At 37.9% G+C, this 20331-nt stretch overlaps 1 protein-coding gene across 4 annotated transcripts; it reads left to right on the top strand.

Moving 5' to 3' along the window:
- Window positions 1–11057: 11057 nt before the first annotated feature.
- LOC110028988 (cyclin-dependent kinase inhibitor 1-like) lies at window positions 11058–15442 on the top strand. 4 transcript variants are annotated; one of them, XR_002294474.1, is made up of 5 exons: window positions 11058–11539; window positions 11628–11680; window positions 11789–11962; window positions 12036–12661; window positions 15073–15442. XR_002294474.1 is itself a non-coding variant. In XM_020731084.1 (4 exons), exons 1-4 carry the CDS (start codon window positions 11135–11137, stop codon window positions 12103–12105), a joined length of 702 nt encoding a protein of 233 aa, XP_020586743.1. In that variant the 5' UTR covers window positions 11058–11134; the 3' UTR covers window positions 12106–13064. The 4 variants fall into 4 exon arrangements, 1 of the variants encoding a protein (XP_020586743.1); XR_002294475.1 differs by lacking the exon at window positions 15073–15442 and adding an exon at window positions 14747–14839; XR_002294473.1 differs by lacking the exon at window positions 15073–15442 and adding an exon at window positions 12775–13063.
- Window positions 15443–20331: the final 4889 nt, after the last annotated feature.

The raw sequence follows: 20331 nt of genomic DNA, 5'->3' as shown, positions 1-20331 counted from the left end.
CATTAACTATTTGGTGATTTTTCACACTGGGCTCAACGAGATAATTGACCGTGTTAGCTTTATAGAACAATGTAAACCATTTAGCGAGATCTCATTAAGTTAATAATGATTTGTTAACTGTAATTTATAACATCATTAACTTATGAGAACTTCAATTTGAAATCATTCAAAAAGTCGAACTCGGACCCAAACTAAACCTTCTTTGGACCCATTTTAAAGGTTCTCGCCATTTCAAAACTAGCAAAAGAAATAGATAAGATATTGATATTCATATCACAATGGGATTTAGGAATAAAATGAGAAAACAATGTGAGAAAGGCGAGACAAATGGGTTATAAATGAAATAATGGCTACAAAAATATATATATGAAAGGGTAGTGAGAGTCTATTCATGCCAGAAATAAGAAGAGGTGCATGATAGAGAGAAAGAAAACCTCCAGAGAGACTCAGTATGCATAGACCGCACTAGATAATTCGTGGAGGGGTTTGTACAACAAGAGATTTAGAAGTTGAGGAATCATATAGTGGATCAAGTTGCGGAAGTTCTAAGAGTCATTACAACTCCAGAAGGAGAGCATTCCCACGAGAGTACAACCCCCCTAGAGAGGCAGAGCCGACACACAATGACGGGAGATTGAACTATGGCCTAGACAAGGTCGTAGGTTCGCAATACCATGACAGTGTTGGATCTGTACCGATGGAGAGCCAGTAATTTGGAGGCCCCATGTCAACTGGAAAATGCATTCTCCCTTCAGGTCTCAGGACCCCCTCCCCGAGAAGTTCAAAGTCTTATCACTAGAATCTTATAAGGGTTGGTATGATCCTAATAACAAACTTGCATCATTTGAATTATCCATGTGACTTCTAACACTCTCCACCACGATGAAGTGTTGTTTGTTTTTTATCACATTGACATCATCAACCCTGAGGTGGTTTAACAGATTGTCAGTTAGAGTTATCACCTGTTTTGTTGATTTCAAAAGACTCTTTTTGGAGTTGTTCGCAAGCACCCGGAAAGGGTTATAAGGTCTCCTAAGTTACAACATCGACCTGCGGGTGAACTTGTTGTAGGAAACATACAACGACCAATAGCAATCAGCGTCGGCTGGCGGGGGTCGGTTTGAGGTAATTAGTGGTGTTCATTAGTGGTCGATGACAATCAGTGGTGGTCATTGAGGTCGACAATGGTGAGAGTGGTGTTGGACTTTAGTTCCTTCTTAAAGCTTCAAGCATGGAGCTCTCCTCCTATGATTCAAGCTCTCTTCTCTTTTCATGAGAGGGGTGGGGCTCTATTTATAGAGTTCTGGGTGCAATTAATACAGGATTATAAACCACTTTGATCGGACGATCCAAAGAGCTTCCTTTGATTAGACATAGTTTAATGGACATTTGAGTGCCTTAAAAATGTTGGAGTTGAGCGATCTTGAGTTCGTTGGATTCTTCTTGTCGAGATGCTCGATTTGACTATAAGCTCGCCAGATTCGACATCCATTTGACATTCCCAATGTGTCAAGAAAGCTTCCGAAAGAGGTTTAATGGCTTGATAGGGGCTTGATTTGACTCAAATTGGACCCATTTTGGTATCATTGGATCCGTCTCACCCAGCCAGTCAATTTGACAATAAGTTTGCTAAAATTGGAGCTCTACATGATTTTTTATCATGATTTGAATTTTTTTTGCTCAAAAGGTTGCCTCAAGATCCAAGCTATGCCTTGATATTATAGTTTGATGAAAGAATTAGTTGACGGCGTATCATGATTAGTTCTTGTATTAGTTTAAAAATATTAGTTAGTTTCGAAATTAGTATTAATGAGATTCTTATACTTCTATAAATAAATAGACTTCATTTGGGAAAATTAGGAAATGAAAACAAAAATGAGGTAGACCTCCATTCTATTTTGTGTGTGCTTATACACGTAAGTTATTGAAGAAAATAGTATGTCTGGTAAGTCACATGTGCGGACAATGGCTCAGCGGCGTGGTGCAATCTACTTCATCGTCTGCATATATGTCCTCTTGACGTAGTATTTTCCCAATTTGTGGAGTTGCCGCCTTGCCGGTACCCACAAATTATTATATATTTGTGTTTCTCTCCTCTGACTTTCCCCTTCCCAACTTCTGGAGTTGCCAGTATTTATGTATTATTCAAATTATCAAGATCCAAAAGAAAATAATAATATGAATAAAAGCTCTTTGAACCATTAATATTTATATGACTGAAGACTGTAAAGTCATTTTATGAACATGTTAAAATATATTCAAATTATTTTCGGAAAATTACATGCATAACTGATCGCTATTACTAGTTATTTTGCCATTATTGATCACTTAGGTGACATTGCTTTGTTTAATCTACATGCACATGCATCCAAAAAGCTTATAATTGAATTGCCTTTCTTATTTTTGGCATCATTTGAATTAAAAAAATTGATTTAAATATATTTAAATGACCAATATTTGATCTCATAAAAATAAAAAAAAATTGGGAGTTAATAGGATTTATCGTTTATTCATGCTCCTGTGTATGACAAGATAGTATAGGGGAGCATTCGGTCGGTTCAGCGGGTTCTATTTTCAAATTGGGAAAACTCACTTTAACCGAATTCCAAAATTCAAAGTATCGAACAAAACAAGATATTGATAAAAACGAACTAATGAAATCGAAGTGTAATTCGGTTTAAACGATTTGACTTTATATAAACCGAAATATAGTTTGACAGAATAAAATGTGATGTTAATTAGAGAAAATGATGATTGCTAAGCAAGAATATGTAACGATGGTCACTAAAAAATTTGCTTCTAAACATCTTAAGAAGGTTTGCTTAGAAAGTTCGGTTTTTGGTTCATTCAGTTGAAAAAGAAGTAAAATTGAACGTTTAACCGAAAACCAAACTTTAACATTTTTAAAATCATAACCCTTTTTTTCTTTTTGTAAATCGAACCGAATCAACCAAATTGACTCTGTTCGGCTCAGTTTTTCTCAGTTGAAACCAAATAATGAACACCCTTATGGGAGAGGGTCTATACATTGATATTTCTTATATTTTATAAGTGATGGCTCATCGTCCGGTCGCATTTTGGTTCGACCAGCTAATATCATTTAGTTTGGCTCGACCGAGTTAGCTTTGACGGCTTTGCTTGGTCGGTAAGGCTCAATCGGCTAACCTAATTATGGTGACGACTCTTTCGTCAGGTCGGCTCTACTGCATGACAGAATATTGTGTAGAGTCGGATTTCTGTAGTTGTCCTGGCTCGTATTCGAATGAATGACTTTTATTTGGATCGCTTAGTCATTTTCTTGTAAACTTTTAGACTCGGTAGGCTTTGCCCAGGTTGACTTGGTTCGTATAACTCGACTAGTTCGGCTTGGTGGGCCTCATGATTTCTTTGCAGGAGCTCAGTCTCTCTATCATATTCTTCTCTTTTGGACCATTAGATCTCTTTGCTAACAATTTTTTTATGTATATAATATTAAGTGTTTATAAAAATATGGTACTTCAAAAAATTGTTGATACATACCAAAAAAATTCGAAGCAGTAGAGTAGCAGATTATTGTATTAACATGATATGAGGATTCAACTCACACTCTTAAGAGAGAAAATAACTAGTAATGACACTAAAAATTTCTAAGTGAAAAACCCGTAAAGGAAAACTGTGAGGCCTAGTTCAATCAAAGAGTTTCACTATAAAAAGATGATTATAGTTGTAACCACTTGTCCCACAAGCGAAAAAACGTTACTAGGCCTCCCAAGTTACAACGTCAACTGGGGATGAATTTGTTGCAAAAAACGAGAGTCGAATTATAGCGATCGGAAGTTGCAACAATGCTGCTCGATGGCGGTCAATCGTAGTCGACAGTGGTCGGTGGTGATCATATTTCGCAACGAGATCTTCGTTGACGATGTGGAAATGTCCACAACTGAGGATTTTGTTACACTTATAACTAAAGGAATGGACAAAATTTAGATACGACATCGATTTTGTCGTAGAGTGACTTTATTTTGTTTGAGAAGAAGTATTAATCCCCGAACAACATGGTGGTGAAATTACTAACTTCAACCGGCTGAGCGTATTCTCCTCCTTCTGGATGACCAACTTAGAGGTCGTATTTACCTTTAAAGAGTGCATGATTATTCCTGGGTCGACTCCAGGCATGCAACCGTGGTCAATGCAAAAATGCCTTGGTTACTTTAGAGGAGATCTACATATTTTGACCTCTGCTTATCAGAGAGTAAGGAACCAAGCTGCACCATTCATGAGGGGTATTCATTAAGAGTGTGATGTGGACCAAGTCTTCCATGGGAGAAGCCTGTTGAGATACATCTTCATCTTAAAGATCAAATTTCTCGATGTTATGTGTCACCAATGAATGAGGTTCAGCTTGCTTGAGGTAATATGATTGATATATGTTGATTTCCTCGTATGACGTCGATCCCTGTTGGGGTTAGGAACTTGAGCTTCAGACATGACACAGAAATCACATTGCCAAAAATGGATTGTAGGGGTCTCCCAAAGATGGCATTGTATGTTGGTTCCGACTTAACAATAATGAAATGGATTGAGTGGATCGTCTGTCGAGAAAAATCTCCGATAACAGCTATGAGATTTATCATTCCTTCAACCTTACTGGTCAATTTTCAAAACTGTACAATGGCTTTGAAGAGGGTTAAAGCCTTTCCCTTGCCAGTCCTAAGCTAAGAAAAGTGGAGTAGAGCAAGACTTTGATAGACCTATAATTGCCGATCAAGATCCTCTTAACGTTGTAGCAGGGATTGTAATTTTTGTGCTTATAATAAGAGGATTTTTGTGGGGGACTTGGACTCCTTCCTGGTTAGAATCATAAAAAATGTCAGACTCGAAGAAAAATTTCTTCTGTGCTAGTTCTCCAGGTGTAGTGATAAAGACTTGATTGGTTAACAATGGACCTCCAACAATCGTCTAAATTTCATCAACAATTTTGTGATTTCCATGTTATTGCTCGTATGCATGTTCCCCCCAGTGGGAGCATTATCGACTCCAACTAGTTTATTAAACACAATTCAACTAAGATATCCTCAATGAATCAACCTTTCAATCCCTTCCTTGAGTTGCTTATATGCCTCAGTTGAATGGCCACGACGTTGATGGAAATGACAGTATTGTTCATAATTCCCCGAGTTAGGTTTTAGAGGTTGAGATCACTTAATAGTTTCCTCATCTTTGATGGCCATCAGGACATTAACACACAATGTGTTGAGTGTTGTATATTTTATTTCTTGGGTTGATGCTTACTTCACTAGTTTTTAGGTCGGGAAGGATGGTCGTGATTCCGCCGTTATTCAAACTTTCTCCGTTGTGAGCACTGATTATTGTCTTCAACATTACTTTTGCGCTTCCCTTCAAATTGCTCCTTATGCTCTTTGATGACCTCATCTGCAATGATTTGAGTATCAACATGGTGGACAATGTCAGCATAACAACGGATTGTCTTCTGCATCAGTAACAAGTAGAAGGGTCTTGGGTGGACCCCCCCCCCCCCCCCCCCCCCAAGAGGACCCTTATTAGAAACTTCATATCCACTCCCGGAATATGACGAGCTTCAACAAGAACCTGCGGAAGTAGTCCTAAAGCGACTCTCCTTCACTCTGGTAAATTCCCGAGAGACGGGATGAATATTAGATGATCCGCCAATTTGTCATGAATTGCACCACAAATAGTCTGTAATCTCGTTAAAGGTGTTAACAGTACCCCGTGGAAGAGAGTAGTACCAAGTGCGAGTTTGCCCTTTAAGAGTGACTGGGAATACTTGTCATAGAACCTCGTTAAAGGCACATTGAATGTTTATGGTTTGATAGTGACTAACATGCTCGTAAGGGTTAGTTAGCCCTTCGTAGGTGTCGATGTTCGAAAGTTTGAAGCCTTTTGGGATAAGTTGTTAGAGAACCGCCTCTCTAGGGGCGAGGATTCTTGGAGGTTGTCGTGAGTGGAGAAAAAGCCATTATTCTCCAAATAGAGTTCTTTCCGGACTAGATGTTGTAGCTCATTGTGGATGACATTGTGAGGAACAACAATAAGGCACGGAGGTGTCGAGTGAGCTGCGCAAGATGGATGAGTGAAATTGGTGGTATCCAAGAGATTAGCATCCTGTCATGACAGCGGAAATGTTCCCTCTCAAGCAGGGGGGCCAACACACATATTTTTGAGCGGCACATTCCTGTAGGCCGCTGAGTTAGTTGTAAAAGAACTTCATCTAACGGTGTGGGCGTCGACTGTTGAGCCCCGCGTAAGAGCTATAGAATCTTTAATTTAGACTCCTTCATTCATCACATTCGATCTTCCAGAGAAGAGCCTAAGACACCCTCAACTGAAGGATAACATATTCCAGGGAGAGAGGATGAACAGGTATGCTGCCCTTGGCTTCATGACAACTCCTTGAAACAATGGGTGTTGGAGCGTGATGCTCCGTTGTTACGAGTATTGGTCGACATGTTTGGAGTTGACTTAGGAATAAACATACGCTATTTAAAAATAGATCCGACCTTTAAATCAGTCATTTAGAAAAAAATTGAAGTCTGACACCACTCTTGCTGTCGTGGACCATTGTCACCCGCAGTTGACCATTGTCGACTGTCGACGACCGCTGTCAACCCCCATCGACCACTGACTGATGACCTCCGTCGATCCCTATTAGTCTCCGCCCTTTCTTTGTAACAAGTTCAATGCACGTCGGCGTTGTAATTTGGGAAATCTTATAACTCTTTCCTGTTGTAATCATAATTTTATAGTAGAACTCTTTAATTGAGTCAAATCCTGTTGTTTTTTTCTTTATGGGTTTTCCCTCTTCTGAGTGTGTGTTGAATCTCCGTATCACATTAAGATGATAATATATAACTATACTGTTGTGAATTTTCTAGCCCGCACCAATTGTGTTTTTTTTTTCTTTTTTGTGAATGATTTATAAAATATTTTCTAGAAAAATTAGCAATAAATAATTTTATAAATTAACGTAAATAAGTGTAGATTTATAGTCTTTGAGTACAAATTTGACAAATTTAAATAATATTTTTATATCAAAATTTCAATTAATCAAGCAAATAATAAGTTGAAAAATAAAACTTGTTCCTCTTTTCAAATTCTTATATGGCTCTCTAGTATTAATTAAAAAAAAAATTTAAAAGCAAAGGACATCATAAAATAAAAATATTCACTCCTGCTCAATATACCTTTAACATAATTCCCTGAAAAATAATATTATTATTTTATAACTCAGAATAAATAATAAAAATAGTTATTTAGTTATATTTAATATTTTCTAGCAAGCAAATGAGCTCTTCATTATTCAATATCAACTTTAATTTTTAAACCCTAGAGTTTGCCATTGAAAACACTTTATTTTAGGTTTTATTAATTATAAGTAGAGCACCAAAAAAATAATAGATAAGTCAACATTAATCACATCCTAACTCTATATAAACCCAAAAGTTAATCTAATAAAACATGAATCTTAATATAAATAATTGAATTAGAAACTTCTAAGGCCAAAATTTAAGATCAATTTTTAATAAATTTATAGTAAAATATAGGCGTCGATGAGAAAAGTCTAGCGAGCTCAATGTTACTCAAATGTTTTTGATCAAATATTTAGGAAATTTGAAATTTTTATGGGAGGTTATAAGGGCCCTAACTTCAAAAATCTTTAACATTTTACCCATGAAGGGGCCTTAAGTTGAGGAGAATAAATGAACTTAAAGAAACATGAAGCTATGACTGTCAATCATCATTAATAATCACTTTCACTCTATTCTTGCGCTCATGCGACATAGGAAAGACCCGTGAAGAAAGTGGAGGAAGAGAACGGATGTGTTTTCAGAGAGCTTTAGATTATATTCTACAGGAAAACACTGAAAAAGGTCAAATGAGAAGATTTCTTTTGCATGGATTCTGAAGTCTTCAGAGAGTGTCCCCAAGAAAATTTCTTGAGGTGGGAAAGCATCCCTATATATATGGCCAGAGATGAGTCTTTCCCTCCATAAGGCTTACAATGAGATGAATATTAATGATTTTAGTACAATATGAATTTCGCACACGGAGTGTCAATAAAATACAACAGTGATGTGTGTGTCAGACTGTTCATAAATGAGCATTAATATTCGTCCACTTTTCAATGATGGTTTAGCTCACCAGATGAACTTAGTTAGTCATCTCAGCAAGTTAACCTGACAGTCGAGACATGACACCTGACACTTCATTATATGAGATGATATGTCATTCTGGTGGATTCAATGGGCCAATTTTTCTTGATATTTCATCAAATTTCTCCTTCCCGCCTGCATTCACTTACACTTAGCTTGTTCCCGACTTTTAATCTCCAATGGCAGCAAGTCAGCCGACGATGGGGGCCACACAGTGATAGTAGAGCCCTTGATAGCCATCAAAGGCAATGACGACAATGTGGGTGCCAGGGAAGGAGGAACCGATGATGGCGGAGGAGGCTTGATAGTCTTAGACAACTTCCTATATGGTGTTCTTGCGAAAGACAACACTCTAGAGGCGGCAGAGCGACTACTGAGGCACGAAAGGACCTGAGACAGAACCATCTTTATTTTTAGGAGGGGGGGCAGGCAGAGAGGCAAATTTATTAAGTTATAAAAAATTTAAATTTTTTAATAATTTTTTTATCATTATAATTTCAATATAAATAATTATAAAATTTAATCTAACATAAAAATTGTGATATTAAAATTAACAGTTTTTTGATGGCCAAAAGGATGTAGCATTTTGAATTTTAGCTATAACCCTTGGATTTATGTTTAAAATATATTAATTGATTAGCGAAAGGTTAACTTTTGAAATACAAAACTCAAAAACATTGAAAACTTTAAAGTAATATGATAAAATCAAAAGTGAAAAGAAACTTCTTTAAAACTATTCTATAATAGATAAAACATAAATGTTGTAAGAACCTAAAATGTATTGCAATTTCCTATTTGCTCCATCTTCCAAGCTGGCATGAGATCCCCGGATATAGTTGATGCTTTTCCTATGAGAACCCATTGCCCACTTTATAATCAGTTTCTTCCCCAAAACACAACTTTTTACCCTCCTTGATTATATTCCTATATTTTTTTCTCTCCACCTGCAGAGCCTCGTATAGAGTGAGGCCAAAGGGAAGGGGCAACCAGACATGGAGTGTGCATTCTCATTTTTGTTGTAATTTGAGGCCTTAGTGAGATCCAACTTGTATTTTTTTGTCTTCTTCCAATGATGTTTGTCTTGGCAGAGAGAGTCAATTACCTTCAAAGGGGAGGGTAGAGAGACTTCAGGTGAGTGGTGAAATGATGCTTAATCATGGAAGAGACAGCGTGCAGATGCATTCAAGTTACAAATTCACACGCTCACACAAATTAGATTTCCGATTGTAATTAAATTGAGAAATAGATTGTATTTCTTTTTATATGTATGAGCATGTATTTATTTATTTAAAAGTGCTGCTCAATCTATTTCTTATGTGCATTTAAGATGCTGGTTATTTTATTTGTAGCCTAAAATAAATTAAATCTAGTTTTTTAAATAAGAATTCAAGTATTTACTTAGATAAAAAAAAATAGTGCAGTATTTATATTTTAGAATATAAAATTGAGGCATCAATACAAAACAAATATAGTCTCAATCTGTTAGATTCGAGTAATTATACAATACTTACATGCTTTAAAATATTTGACATGGTTCGCATATGATAACTGTTGCATGCAACTACTCAGAGAAATGCGCCGGTAGATCAACTTAGTAGATCAACTCGCCAAGTCAACCAAGCAATATAGACATGAGAGCTGACACTTCAACAAATAAAATTGAGAGACACCTCCAAAAAACATTTCATCAAAATGGGCTTTTTAGATTGGTAAGGCCTGCTACTGTCTGAATGGACCCAAACTATATTTTAACATAAAATATTAATTAATTAATTAATTTAAATTATAGGACTCAAAAATCACAATTAATTAGAGCCATTACGCACCACTCAAATCACTCTAAACAATATCTCAACAACTTATAATTGAAGCTCTCTTTTTAACGCTGCATGTCCTGATTCACTATTTGCATCATCTGCATTATGGCCGCAAGCGCGTTAATTAATGCTGCAATCAATACTTACATTCGTTTAATTTACCATATTTCAAATCCCAATAATATATTAAAAAAATAAATAAATCAATTTTCGCAATATTTAAATCTCAAGTCATAATATTAAAATGCAGTTTCTAATAATATTATTAAAATTCTCACAGCAGCCCGCCAAAATCTTTCCTTGCGTCCCCATCTGCCGTTCGTTCTCTGAGAATTGAACTCCAACCGTCCGATCCCTGCACCCTTCAGCTCAAAGCAAAAAAAAAAAAAAAAAAATTTTATTTTTCAGCATATTGCTTCTTGACTTCTTGATTGATTACCTCTGAAATATTCCAACCTTTATTCTGCCCTTTATGCACCCGAACAGGCTGGGCAAATTACACATTCACCCTTTTCTTTTTTATAATTTATGATCGTAGTTAATACACGCGGACGGCCAGATGACACTCATGCAGAATCCCAAGTACCGTCTCATCATGACCGCATGATCCCAGGTATCCCTCCTCGGTCCGAACCATTAACTTCGTACGCAATGATTCAGATTGGCGGCTGGGCTTTGAGGTCATCAGGACCGTCCATCCGTTGATCTCGGTGGTCCCCGCACACCGGGATCGCCGACGGTGGACTGGTTAGGCAATAGAGTCATTTTCAAATACCGCACAATTATTAACGCTCTGCAGAACGGGTTAACACGCAACGAACCACCTTGCGGAGACCGGAAGCAATGGGTTTAGGGCCAGTTTTGTGGGTAGGGGTTACCGGCGCCAACCGGTGGAACGGCCGACTGGCGTTCACCCACTTGTCGAGCCATTGTTTAGAGGGCCATAACTCCTAATCCGCAAACGGCCAGATCTAAGAAACGGCGCCGTTACGTAAAATCGTCACCGTTAACGGGAAAGGGAAGTATTTCAAGTTCAACGGTGAACCCTTCCCTTGCTTTAAATGAATCAACGGCGTGTGCACTGATCTAGTCTGACACTTCTACGCGATTACTCTCCCTGCAAGGAATCGGAAGGGAGGGAGAGAGATGGGGAGGTACATGAGGAAGTGTAGAAGGATAGCGGAAGCTACGGTGATGGAGGTGACGCAGGTGGTGGGCGTGAAGACCAGGGCTAGGACGCTGGCTCTTGCTGCGGCGGCGACGGTACCGGAAGATAGTTCTATTGGGGGAGTGAGTCCGAAGAGAAGGAAGGAAACGGAAGAGGAGGCTGGGGTGGCTAGATCGGGGTCGGAGGAGCTAGAGATGGCTTACTTGCAGCTGAGGAATAGGAGGCTGGTGATGACGCAGCGACTTTCAAAATCGGCGCGAAATTCCGATGTTAAACGGCCGGGTAGCGTGGAGAGGGGCCGGATCTCGCGGTGTTCGAGCATCGCATCATGCGACGCGGTGGAGGGAGCACATCTCCGGTGCACGCTTGCCGGTGGTGAGAAGGTGGACTTGGATCTAATTTTTTGTCGTTTTTAACCTTATCGGAGTTACGTAACTGTCGTCTCACTCGAATTTCGCAATTCTTTTGCAGTCTCGCGGGGATCTAGGTAGCTCCGTTTGCCACTTCGAGTGTGACCGGAACAGGTTTCTTAATTTCACTCTCTCATGGCTTTCTTTTTTTTTTTACTTTCGAGATGCAAATTAATTCCCCTTTTAATTCTCAACTGTTTGATTAACTGGATTCTTCTCCAGAAATGAGATCATCCCGTCGAGTAATCAAGTAACATATTCCGGCGAGATAGAGTCAACGGAGGAAAGAGAATCGCTGCGGCAATCTACACCTCAATTAACGATGCCATTTGCCGCAGAGATCGAGGAATTCTTTACCGCCGCGGAAAAATTAGAAAAGCAGCTTTTCGCTGACAGGTAATTTTCCTCGACTAAACCCGTCTCTTCCCTCCCTTATATTTCGCTGCGTGACAAAGCTGTTGATCTGTAGGTATAATTTCGACTTTGATAATGAGGTTCCATTGGAGGGACGATACGACTGGGTTCGTGTAAATCAATGAAACACAAGTTAACCACACGCGGGGAAGGAGATCAAAATCAGACTTGAATTAGAAAGCAAAATTAACTCAATTATATATCTTCGATGTAATTTTTTTTCCTTTGTAGACTTTGTTTTTATCTTAGTGTCAATTTAATGTACAGCAGCGAAGCAACCAACGCTTAATCAACTCGTTTTCTCTGCTCTCTTCATTTCCCTCAAGACTACCACACCTGCGATGTCTCCTTCTTCTCTTCTTGCCACTGTGTACGATATTGTATCTGCAGAAGCTTCTGAGTTCAGAACCTCCATCCTACTGCTAATAATGCTCGGCAGTGATCAGGGAGAGAGAGAAGAGAAGTGTGTGGAACACTATAACAGAAATGCCTCGCCCTAATCCACCCTCTCCCATTTTCCACTCATTCTTCCTTCTCCACGCATCACCTCCGCAGGATATCCATCGAACGGTGGGTATTCTGCCCGTCACATTTACATTTTTACAGAGGTAACGGAGGTTGCAGCGGTGAGCTCACCGCGAAGCGGCGTGGAAGGCGAGGAGGCGGATTCGCACGTGTAAGGTGAGGACGGTAGCCCCACTTTTTGCAATTTTTTTTAATTGTTTTTGTTAGGGGGTGGAATATCCCTTTTGCAATTCGAATTTATAATTTTTATTGTGTACCTTTATATAAAGGGTGAAAAGGGGGGCGGCGGAGCAGAAAGAGCATATACTTTTGTGGTCCTTATGCTCTGCACTTCCCAGTTTTTGCGCGAGTTTCTTTCTCTTAACGTGCTTGGCCGATCAACTCGCTCTCACTCCCACGCTGTGGCAGCAGGGCGATTTTTTCATTCTGCTGGTACAATAAATTTTAGGGTTAATCGCATAGCATTGCTATTTACAAATTTAGCATCAGATGAATCTTTTTTTTCTTTTTTTGGACTCTCGAACCGTTGTATTTGCTTGCGACACGATTAAATTACTTATAATTTGATAAAAATGAAAAATATGAGTTGAGATTTTATCATGAATTTTGATATTTGATCTAGAAATTAAAAAAAAAAAGGACGAAAGGTGATGCTTGATTTGTAAATGACAAGTGTTATATATGGATGTTATTACCCCACTTTAGCTACATAATGGGAGTTGGAAGTTGCAATTTTTCGTTAGAGGTGGTATAGTAGCAAAAATGTTTTGACTGTTCATTCTTCCACAAATTTATTTGCATAAGAAATGCTATCATTTTATTATGCATTTGATGCCGTAACTCTGTATTTATCATTGTGTTATATTGTTGAATCTTGATTTGTCGACAAATTAGTCATAATGAATAGGGCATAAGATATTTGAGAGAGAGAGGGGGGTGCATGGTAACGAATAGAAAGATGAATTATTGCTTGGCTCTTTCTCATGAAATGAGACTCTTATTTATGGAGGAGGAAGTACTACATATGAAGTTATATGTTTGCCCTAAATTTAGTAGGGGCTTTATAGAATATTTTAGGTATTTTATATGTATAGACTTTCGATTTTACTTCTCTGTGACTCGGTCTGTTGAAATTAATGGGCATTGGTTCTACAAGACATGTTCGTCCGACTGTGCTGAATCGAGGTAGTCAATCAACTTTTGATGGTTTTTGGGTCTGCAAAATTTGGCTCGGTCGGTTATTCTACTATGACTTTTGACTATTGATCGTGGATGAGAAAATCCTATTGGCAGATTAAGACTATGCTATCGGGCAAAGCTTGAATCACCATAATTCAATAGGCAGCTCACTCCTTAACGAAGGGATCCCTAGGGATACTCATTTGAGTACGTTATGATCAATTCTTAGCCCCTTAAATCTCAAGAGCGCCTGTATGATGCGTGGTAATGATGAACTCTTCCTTTAAGTCGAGTTATGACAATTGGCAGGTCAATACTCTGCTCAACTTGATTAGATTTAGTTCTTGGTTCGGTTGGCTTGCTTCTGGTTGCCCTCTAACCCCAGTTCAATGGCGTGCAATTGATCAAGTGTGTTCTTTAGATTTTTATCGTGGGGGTCTTTAGTCTTCTGCATGTGGGCCCTCCTTAGCTGCACTCTTTTATCCTGTTGTCTGTCAGATCTCGCCGAGATTCGTGCAGATGCATTTCTGATGTACATATACTACTTCGATGATTAATGAGTCATTTTGGCGTAATTTCTTTTTAATTTTTATTTTTTAAAAATCTTATTCACTTGGGAACGTGTTTGGTTGCAAGTAGGATCTAATCTTATTCACTATTTTACTGTTCATAATCAATCTATTTATCTTCACCTCATTTGCACTCTATTCCTTAGGTTTGTCTTCCGGATAATTTTAAATTCAGCAATAATTAATTGTTATTTGTTGCCTTGTTTTTATGTATTTTTATATCTAAAGTAAAAAAAATTATTTTTTTACAATTATACTATCAAATCTTTCATATTACAAAAAATAACACAACTTTAACTTTTAAAACATGAAATGTATCTCTTCATGTATAGGTAAGATGACATGTATGCAAAAATTAAAGTTTGTGTGTTAGATAGATAAATGCATAGAAAGAGTTATGCATGCAAATATTCCATATATGATGGTGGATGAAGTTCGACATTTTCTTTCTTTATGATGTCTTCTATTTAATTTGCTCCATTTGTCTGCACAGAGCGTTCGTTGGAAACTAAATTTGCAGTAAGAAAGTGGGGGGGAAATCCAGTAATTGCGAAGGTGCAAAATAGTTTCTTTTGTAAAAAAAAAAGGAAAAAAAGAAAAAGAAGGCGTTCAACATTTGTTTCCATTCCTTTCATTGTAGCATTTCTGCAAACAATTCAGTCAGTACAAAAGATGCCTCTTACAATTAATGCAAGGTATAAACAGAAGACGTGAAGTATTGGAAGTCTTCTTCTCTCTCTCTCTCTCTCTCTCTCTCTCTTTCTCTCTCTCTCTCTAAATATAGTGTATAACATAAGTATATCACTGCCCTTGCCAAAGCAACGAAACCGTCGTCAGAAGCGGACCAAAAGTCATCTCTCCAAACTTACAGGCCACTTAGGCTGGCTACCTCCTTTCGACCGATCACATTGGGTCGGCCACCTGCTTCTTGCCAACCGTCCAATTGGGTCCAACCAGTCGTATTGGGTCAGCCACCCACCCACCTCTTGCCGGCTGGCCACCTTGGACAACCATCACCAACCGACATGCCACATTTGTCGGTCACCCACCTCCAATCGATCGCACCAGCCTCCTCAGGCCAACCACCAACTTCCAATCAGTCGACCACCTTAGTCGGTCACTTGACGCCAATGAACCCTGCCTACCGAAAAGCTCCAAAACACAGATCTCAGTGAAGAAATGACCAAAACATCCCATACTACCCTCCATAAAGTAAGGGTAAAAGTTTAATATTATATTTTCCTCTTTTTATCTGCTATAAATAGATGGCTCATGACGTATATTAAAAAAGTTTTGGGATCTGTTCTCTCTAAACCCCCCATGTAGGGAGATCTATCTCCCCTTTTGCTCTCTTATAACTAGGACTGTAATCGAGCCGAGTAAAGCCGAGAGTATCATAATTCAGACTTGACTTGGAATAATTATAAGTTGTTCATATTCAACTTGAGCTTGTGACGAGCTTTCATAAATTGTTCGAGTTTGATTTGTGTAAATTTTTTTAATGTTTGAGCTTGATTTGTTTATGACAAGTCAACGAGTATTTAAACGAGCTAATAAACAAGCTAAAAATTCAAACATGTATCTAGATTTTCATAAAAAAAAGTTTATCGATAATTTTACAAATCTGATCACATCTACTAATTTATCAATTATAAACTCTGTAAAAATGAAAGATAATTCATGAATCATGATTATATGAGTTATAATCACTCGTATTTTAGCGTTATCATACTTCTAATTTTGCACCAAATTCTCATATTAAGATGCAGATGTTGGTTTTCCAATAGTTATATGCACTTGTCCTTTACCTAATTTTTTTGGACAATTGCATAAATGTCTTTTATATTGAGTTGTTATGTCATCTTTATTCTTAATCATATATAACTTACAATGATTGTGTGCACTGTATTTTCTTAACGTCACTTTTTAATCAGGTAAGATTTATGAGCATAGTGGAAATGAGAGATATATAAGGGACTAGTTTCAAAGATCCTTGCGCACCGCGATCTCGTCGTTGCCTTCAATACTTACACGCCCTAACAACTCAGGATTTTGTATGTTTCGGGCAAAACAAGGAGACGTGAAATTGTGAAAGGTCGGAGGAAAAATGGGCTTGCATGAGTTTAAAGTTAATTTTAAGGGGCTTTTCATACATATCATGTAAGGGGCATTTCATACATACTACATAAGTCATATGTATTTTCACATAGAACACCTAAACTTTAATAAAATAAATATATAATTAATAATTAATCAAAAAATATTATTGATATAAAACTATATTACTATTATCTAATTAAATAAATTTTAAATAATTAAATTCTATTTAAATAATATATCATATATAATACGAGCTATCATCGAGCTTAATATCAAGTATTTAACAAGTCACTTGTTTAACAACAAACGAGTTTATTCGTGAACATAAATGAACAAGTTCGATAATGTTCATGTTTAGTTCATTTAAGCTCCGATGTTTTAAAAATTGTTCAAGCTTGTTTATTCACTAATTTGAACGAATATGATCGATTCTTAATCGAGCCGACTCCGAGTTGTTCGTCGAGTACATTGGTTCATTTATAGCCATACTTGTAATCTTTATTTTCTAAGGAAATAAAAGTGGTCAAAGAGCTCGGGAACACCCTCTGTTACCCCCCGAGCAAATCTCTCTCTCTCTCTCTCTCTCTCTCTCGCTCACTCGCTCTCTCCCATTTTTTTCTCCCGCTTAGTCGCCAAGCTCTATCCTTTGAACACTCGGGAACAAATTAAGATTCAACATATAGAATTCTGCAATTAATAAACAACTAAATTGAGAGTAAATTTAAAATTTGAGTAAAGTGCCAAAATAGTCATCGAGTATTTATATGGTGTTGTTTTAGTTATGAAGTTTATAAAAGTGTAAAAATAGTTCCGACTATTTTAAAATTGAGCTCTAGTAGTAAATGGTAGAACCAACATCTTTTTTTCCGAGAGGAGAGGGGGGTGGGGGCAACAAAGGGCAAAGTGATATTTTAGAAAGAGCAAAACTGATATTTCAAGAGAGACAAAAGACCAAATTACCCTCTCATATAAATAAAAATTTGAATTTGAGGGGGCATCTGGACCCAAACTAGGTCTACCCTTGCTAGTAGTCCTCTATGAAGACTATTGTAACCCTAATTTAAAGAGTGCGGAAACTATTTCGACACCTTTATAAATTTTAGAATTAAAACAACCCCATAAAAATAGTCGGGTATTTTTTTAGCACTTTATTTTTTAAAATTTTGTCTTCAAATTGTCATGATAATACCATGTGGCGTGCTTTTTTATTTTTTTATTTTAAATTTAATTAATTATTTGATTTCTAGTTTGCTTTTTTATGGTTCAAAACTTCAATGATTTGATTGGTGCGATTTAACAATTTTCATAACACCAGTTCCACCTCAGATTGTCTAAAGCTCACCGAATTTCTTTATCTTTTAAAATAAGGCCATCTACATACATACCACACAATTTCGATGCATTTACAAATCTAACATGTAAATTTTGTCTTCAATACTTATACCACCAAAATCTTTCCTATTTGTACACAGAAATTGCGCCGGCATAAATCTTGAGGAGATCTGACAGTCTAGGAGACAATGACTATCAGAGGGCGGACTTACTGGCATAAGACTTGGGGGGATCCAGACGTCCAACCAAATGAACCAAATTCAAAAACAATTGCTATAAAAATGAGTCTGTTACATGAGACGAGCGGCCCACCTAGTCACAACACAAATAATCACCTGAACCTAGCACTTCAATAAAAACAAGTCCGAAGAATGGGCTAATCCCACAAGTCTTGTGTCTACATTGGGAACGACAAGCAGCCTTCCCCCAAGACCTCTTCCTTTAATGGTAGATCGTATGTCGGATTATAGTGATCCGCCCTTTGCCTGACAACCTAGCTTCGCATTATTGACGGGAGTTCTTAGAGTCAAAAGCCAACGATCATCATGTCAATCAATCAACAGAACTTGGGCGATTAGTTCTACCGACTCCATGTTATTAGAAGATAGGTCAAATGGTAGCGTCTACGGATCTAGCCTTTAAACAACATAAACTAAGCAACTTGCTCTCCAACTGTACACCTGCCAAGACTTCACTAGCACACCTGATCAGTAGTGCCTACCTAATTTAGTCGACCGGCAAAGTTTGATGAAGTTCGACTGAGTCTAGTCGGCCTAGCTTGAGAGTAGCAATGCTCTTGGACCACAAGAGTAAAATACCAAGAATAATCTTCATAATCCCCACTGAATTATGAGCATAAATTTAACTTCACATATTACCGTCTCTTTGTCTATAAATAGAAGATTATTTCATGAATAAAATGTTATAAAAATCCCTCATTCTACTGTCCATTATTGTGCGTGCATGCCCCCCACCCCACTGCCCTCTCCCCCTCTCTCTCTACCTCTATCTCATGTTGTATACTCTATTCATTGGGTGTGATTCATAGAAAGACTCGTATTTAATAATATCACATAAAGAGTATCACTATTTTAACATTTAAAAAGTGAAGTACACATCTTCATGCCTAGATAAGGTGGCATGCATGTAAAATTCAAACTTAGGTGTTAGATATGCAAATAAATAAGAATTGAGTGGTATCCATGCAATATTTCTTTCTAATATACATGCAAAATATTCCCTTTTGAAAATATAAGAAGATGTGGAGCCAAAATTATGTATTTCTATACGTGCACACTCAAAAATTGTCTAAATGAATCTCGAGAAAATGTAATTGTCAAGATAAAATGGTAGAAGACGAAAAGTTACAAGCTCCCCACTTTGACAAAGGCAATAATGTAATTTTACATATATCGTTCTATCATCAAAATAGAATGAAAATTTCATGTATTAGGGGCTTTTCATTCCCCTCTCTTGTAACCCAAATATTTATTAAAATAAAATGGTTCTAAGAGCCCCCGAAACGCCCCATTCGCCCCTATGAGGAAGTCTTTCTCCACCCCCCCAAGCCCCCCAACACACTTTCTTTCTCTCCCTATTTTTCTCTCTCAACCCCCATGCTTTAGTCATTGGGCATGATCATACAAATATGAATTCCACATCCTAAAAGATGTGGTGAGCATAAATCATGTGATCAACAAGAAGAGCAGCGACACTGAGGAGAAAGTTCTTAGAGAGATGCTCTTAGCAAATAACACACAAGGAGAACTTGTACAACAGCAAATTCACTCAATTTATTCCACGTTATCAGTGATCTCCAAGAAATTCCATCTTTCCCCATAATCAGTGCTTTTTCCCTGCTTCCAGATATAGAGACCTCCTACGCTTCTCCCTCCTCGCTGTCACGCAAAGAACTGTACTAGCCTTGTCACTTGTCAATCGGCCCTCTCTATCGCAAGGAACACTCACTGTGCTAGCCAACTTACATATAAGCGAACCCTCCCTATCGTGGGAAGAACCGCAATGACCGCCTCACCTACCGGTCATCTCTCTCTACCATGTGGGATCTACCTGAGCGGAAGGCCTCCCGCACTGATCGCCTCATTGCCCTACCGATGCCCTGGCTGACGGCTTCACCGCTTTGGTTTACAAACCATCAGACTTGTCCTCTCTCTGTCGCGTAGGATCTAATGAAGCCAAAGGCCTCCCGCACCGGCCGACTGCATCATCGGCTCACCGCCTCGTTTCTTCGGTCGTCACCATCTGGCCGCTTCTCTCTTTGTCACACACAAACCTCACTATGCTAACCATCTCCCCGCGCATTTAAGTTTCCAAATCAAGAAAAGTGATTCTTTGATTGAGATGAGTATTGGTAACTTTCTTATGATATTGCAACTTAAAATTTCTTGAAGAAAAAAGGAAAAAATTGTGGTAAATTCTTTTCCAATTATGTTTCCTTCTCTCCCTTTCTCTCCTTTTTTCTTGAGTTGCTGGAATCATCAATTTGCCATTTATCGTTCTTTTACTTGTATTTGTCTTCTCCTATCTACCCCCACCCAGCTTGTGAAGTTATCAGCATTCTCAATTTATCAAGATTCAAAATTTTGGTTTATATCACTATGAAACATTCAAGGGCTAACTGGTTTA

This window comes from Phalaenopsis equestris, unplaced genomic scaffold (assembly GCF_001263595.1).
Source record: "Phalaenopsis equestris unplaced genomic scaffold, ASM126359v1 Scaffold000540, whole genome shotgun sequence".
Lineage (NCBI taxonomy): Eukaryota > Viridiplantae > Streptophyta > Magnoliopsida > Asparagales > Orchidaceae > Phalaenopsis > Phalaenopsis equestris.
The sequence above is the reverse complement of the archived record's forward strand: the minus strand, read 5'-3'. Positions and strand labels throughout refer to the sequence as shown.

What these genes read in the sequence shown, in the direction of transcription:
- LOC110028988 (XM_020731084.1), top strand. Translation starts at nt 11,135, where the DNA reads ATGGGGAGGTACATGAGGAAGTGTAGAAGGATAGCGGAAGCTACGGTG. An exon ending in CGCTTGCCGGTGGTGAGAAG is followed by an intron (nt 11,540 to 11,627) that starts GTGGACTTGGAT and finishes ATTCTTTTGCAG; the next exon opens with TCTCGCGGGGATCTAGGTAG. An exon ending in AAGCAGCTTTTCGCTGACAG is followed by an intron (nt 11,963 to 12,035) that starts GTAATTTTCCTC and finishes GTTGATCTGTAG; the next exon opens with GTATAATTTCGACTTTGATA.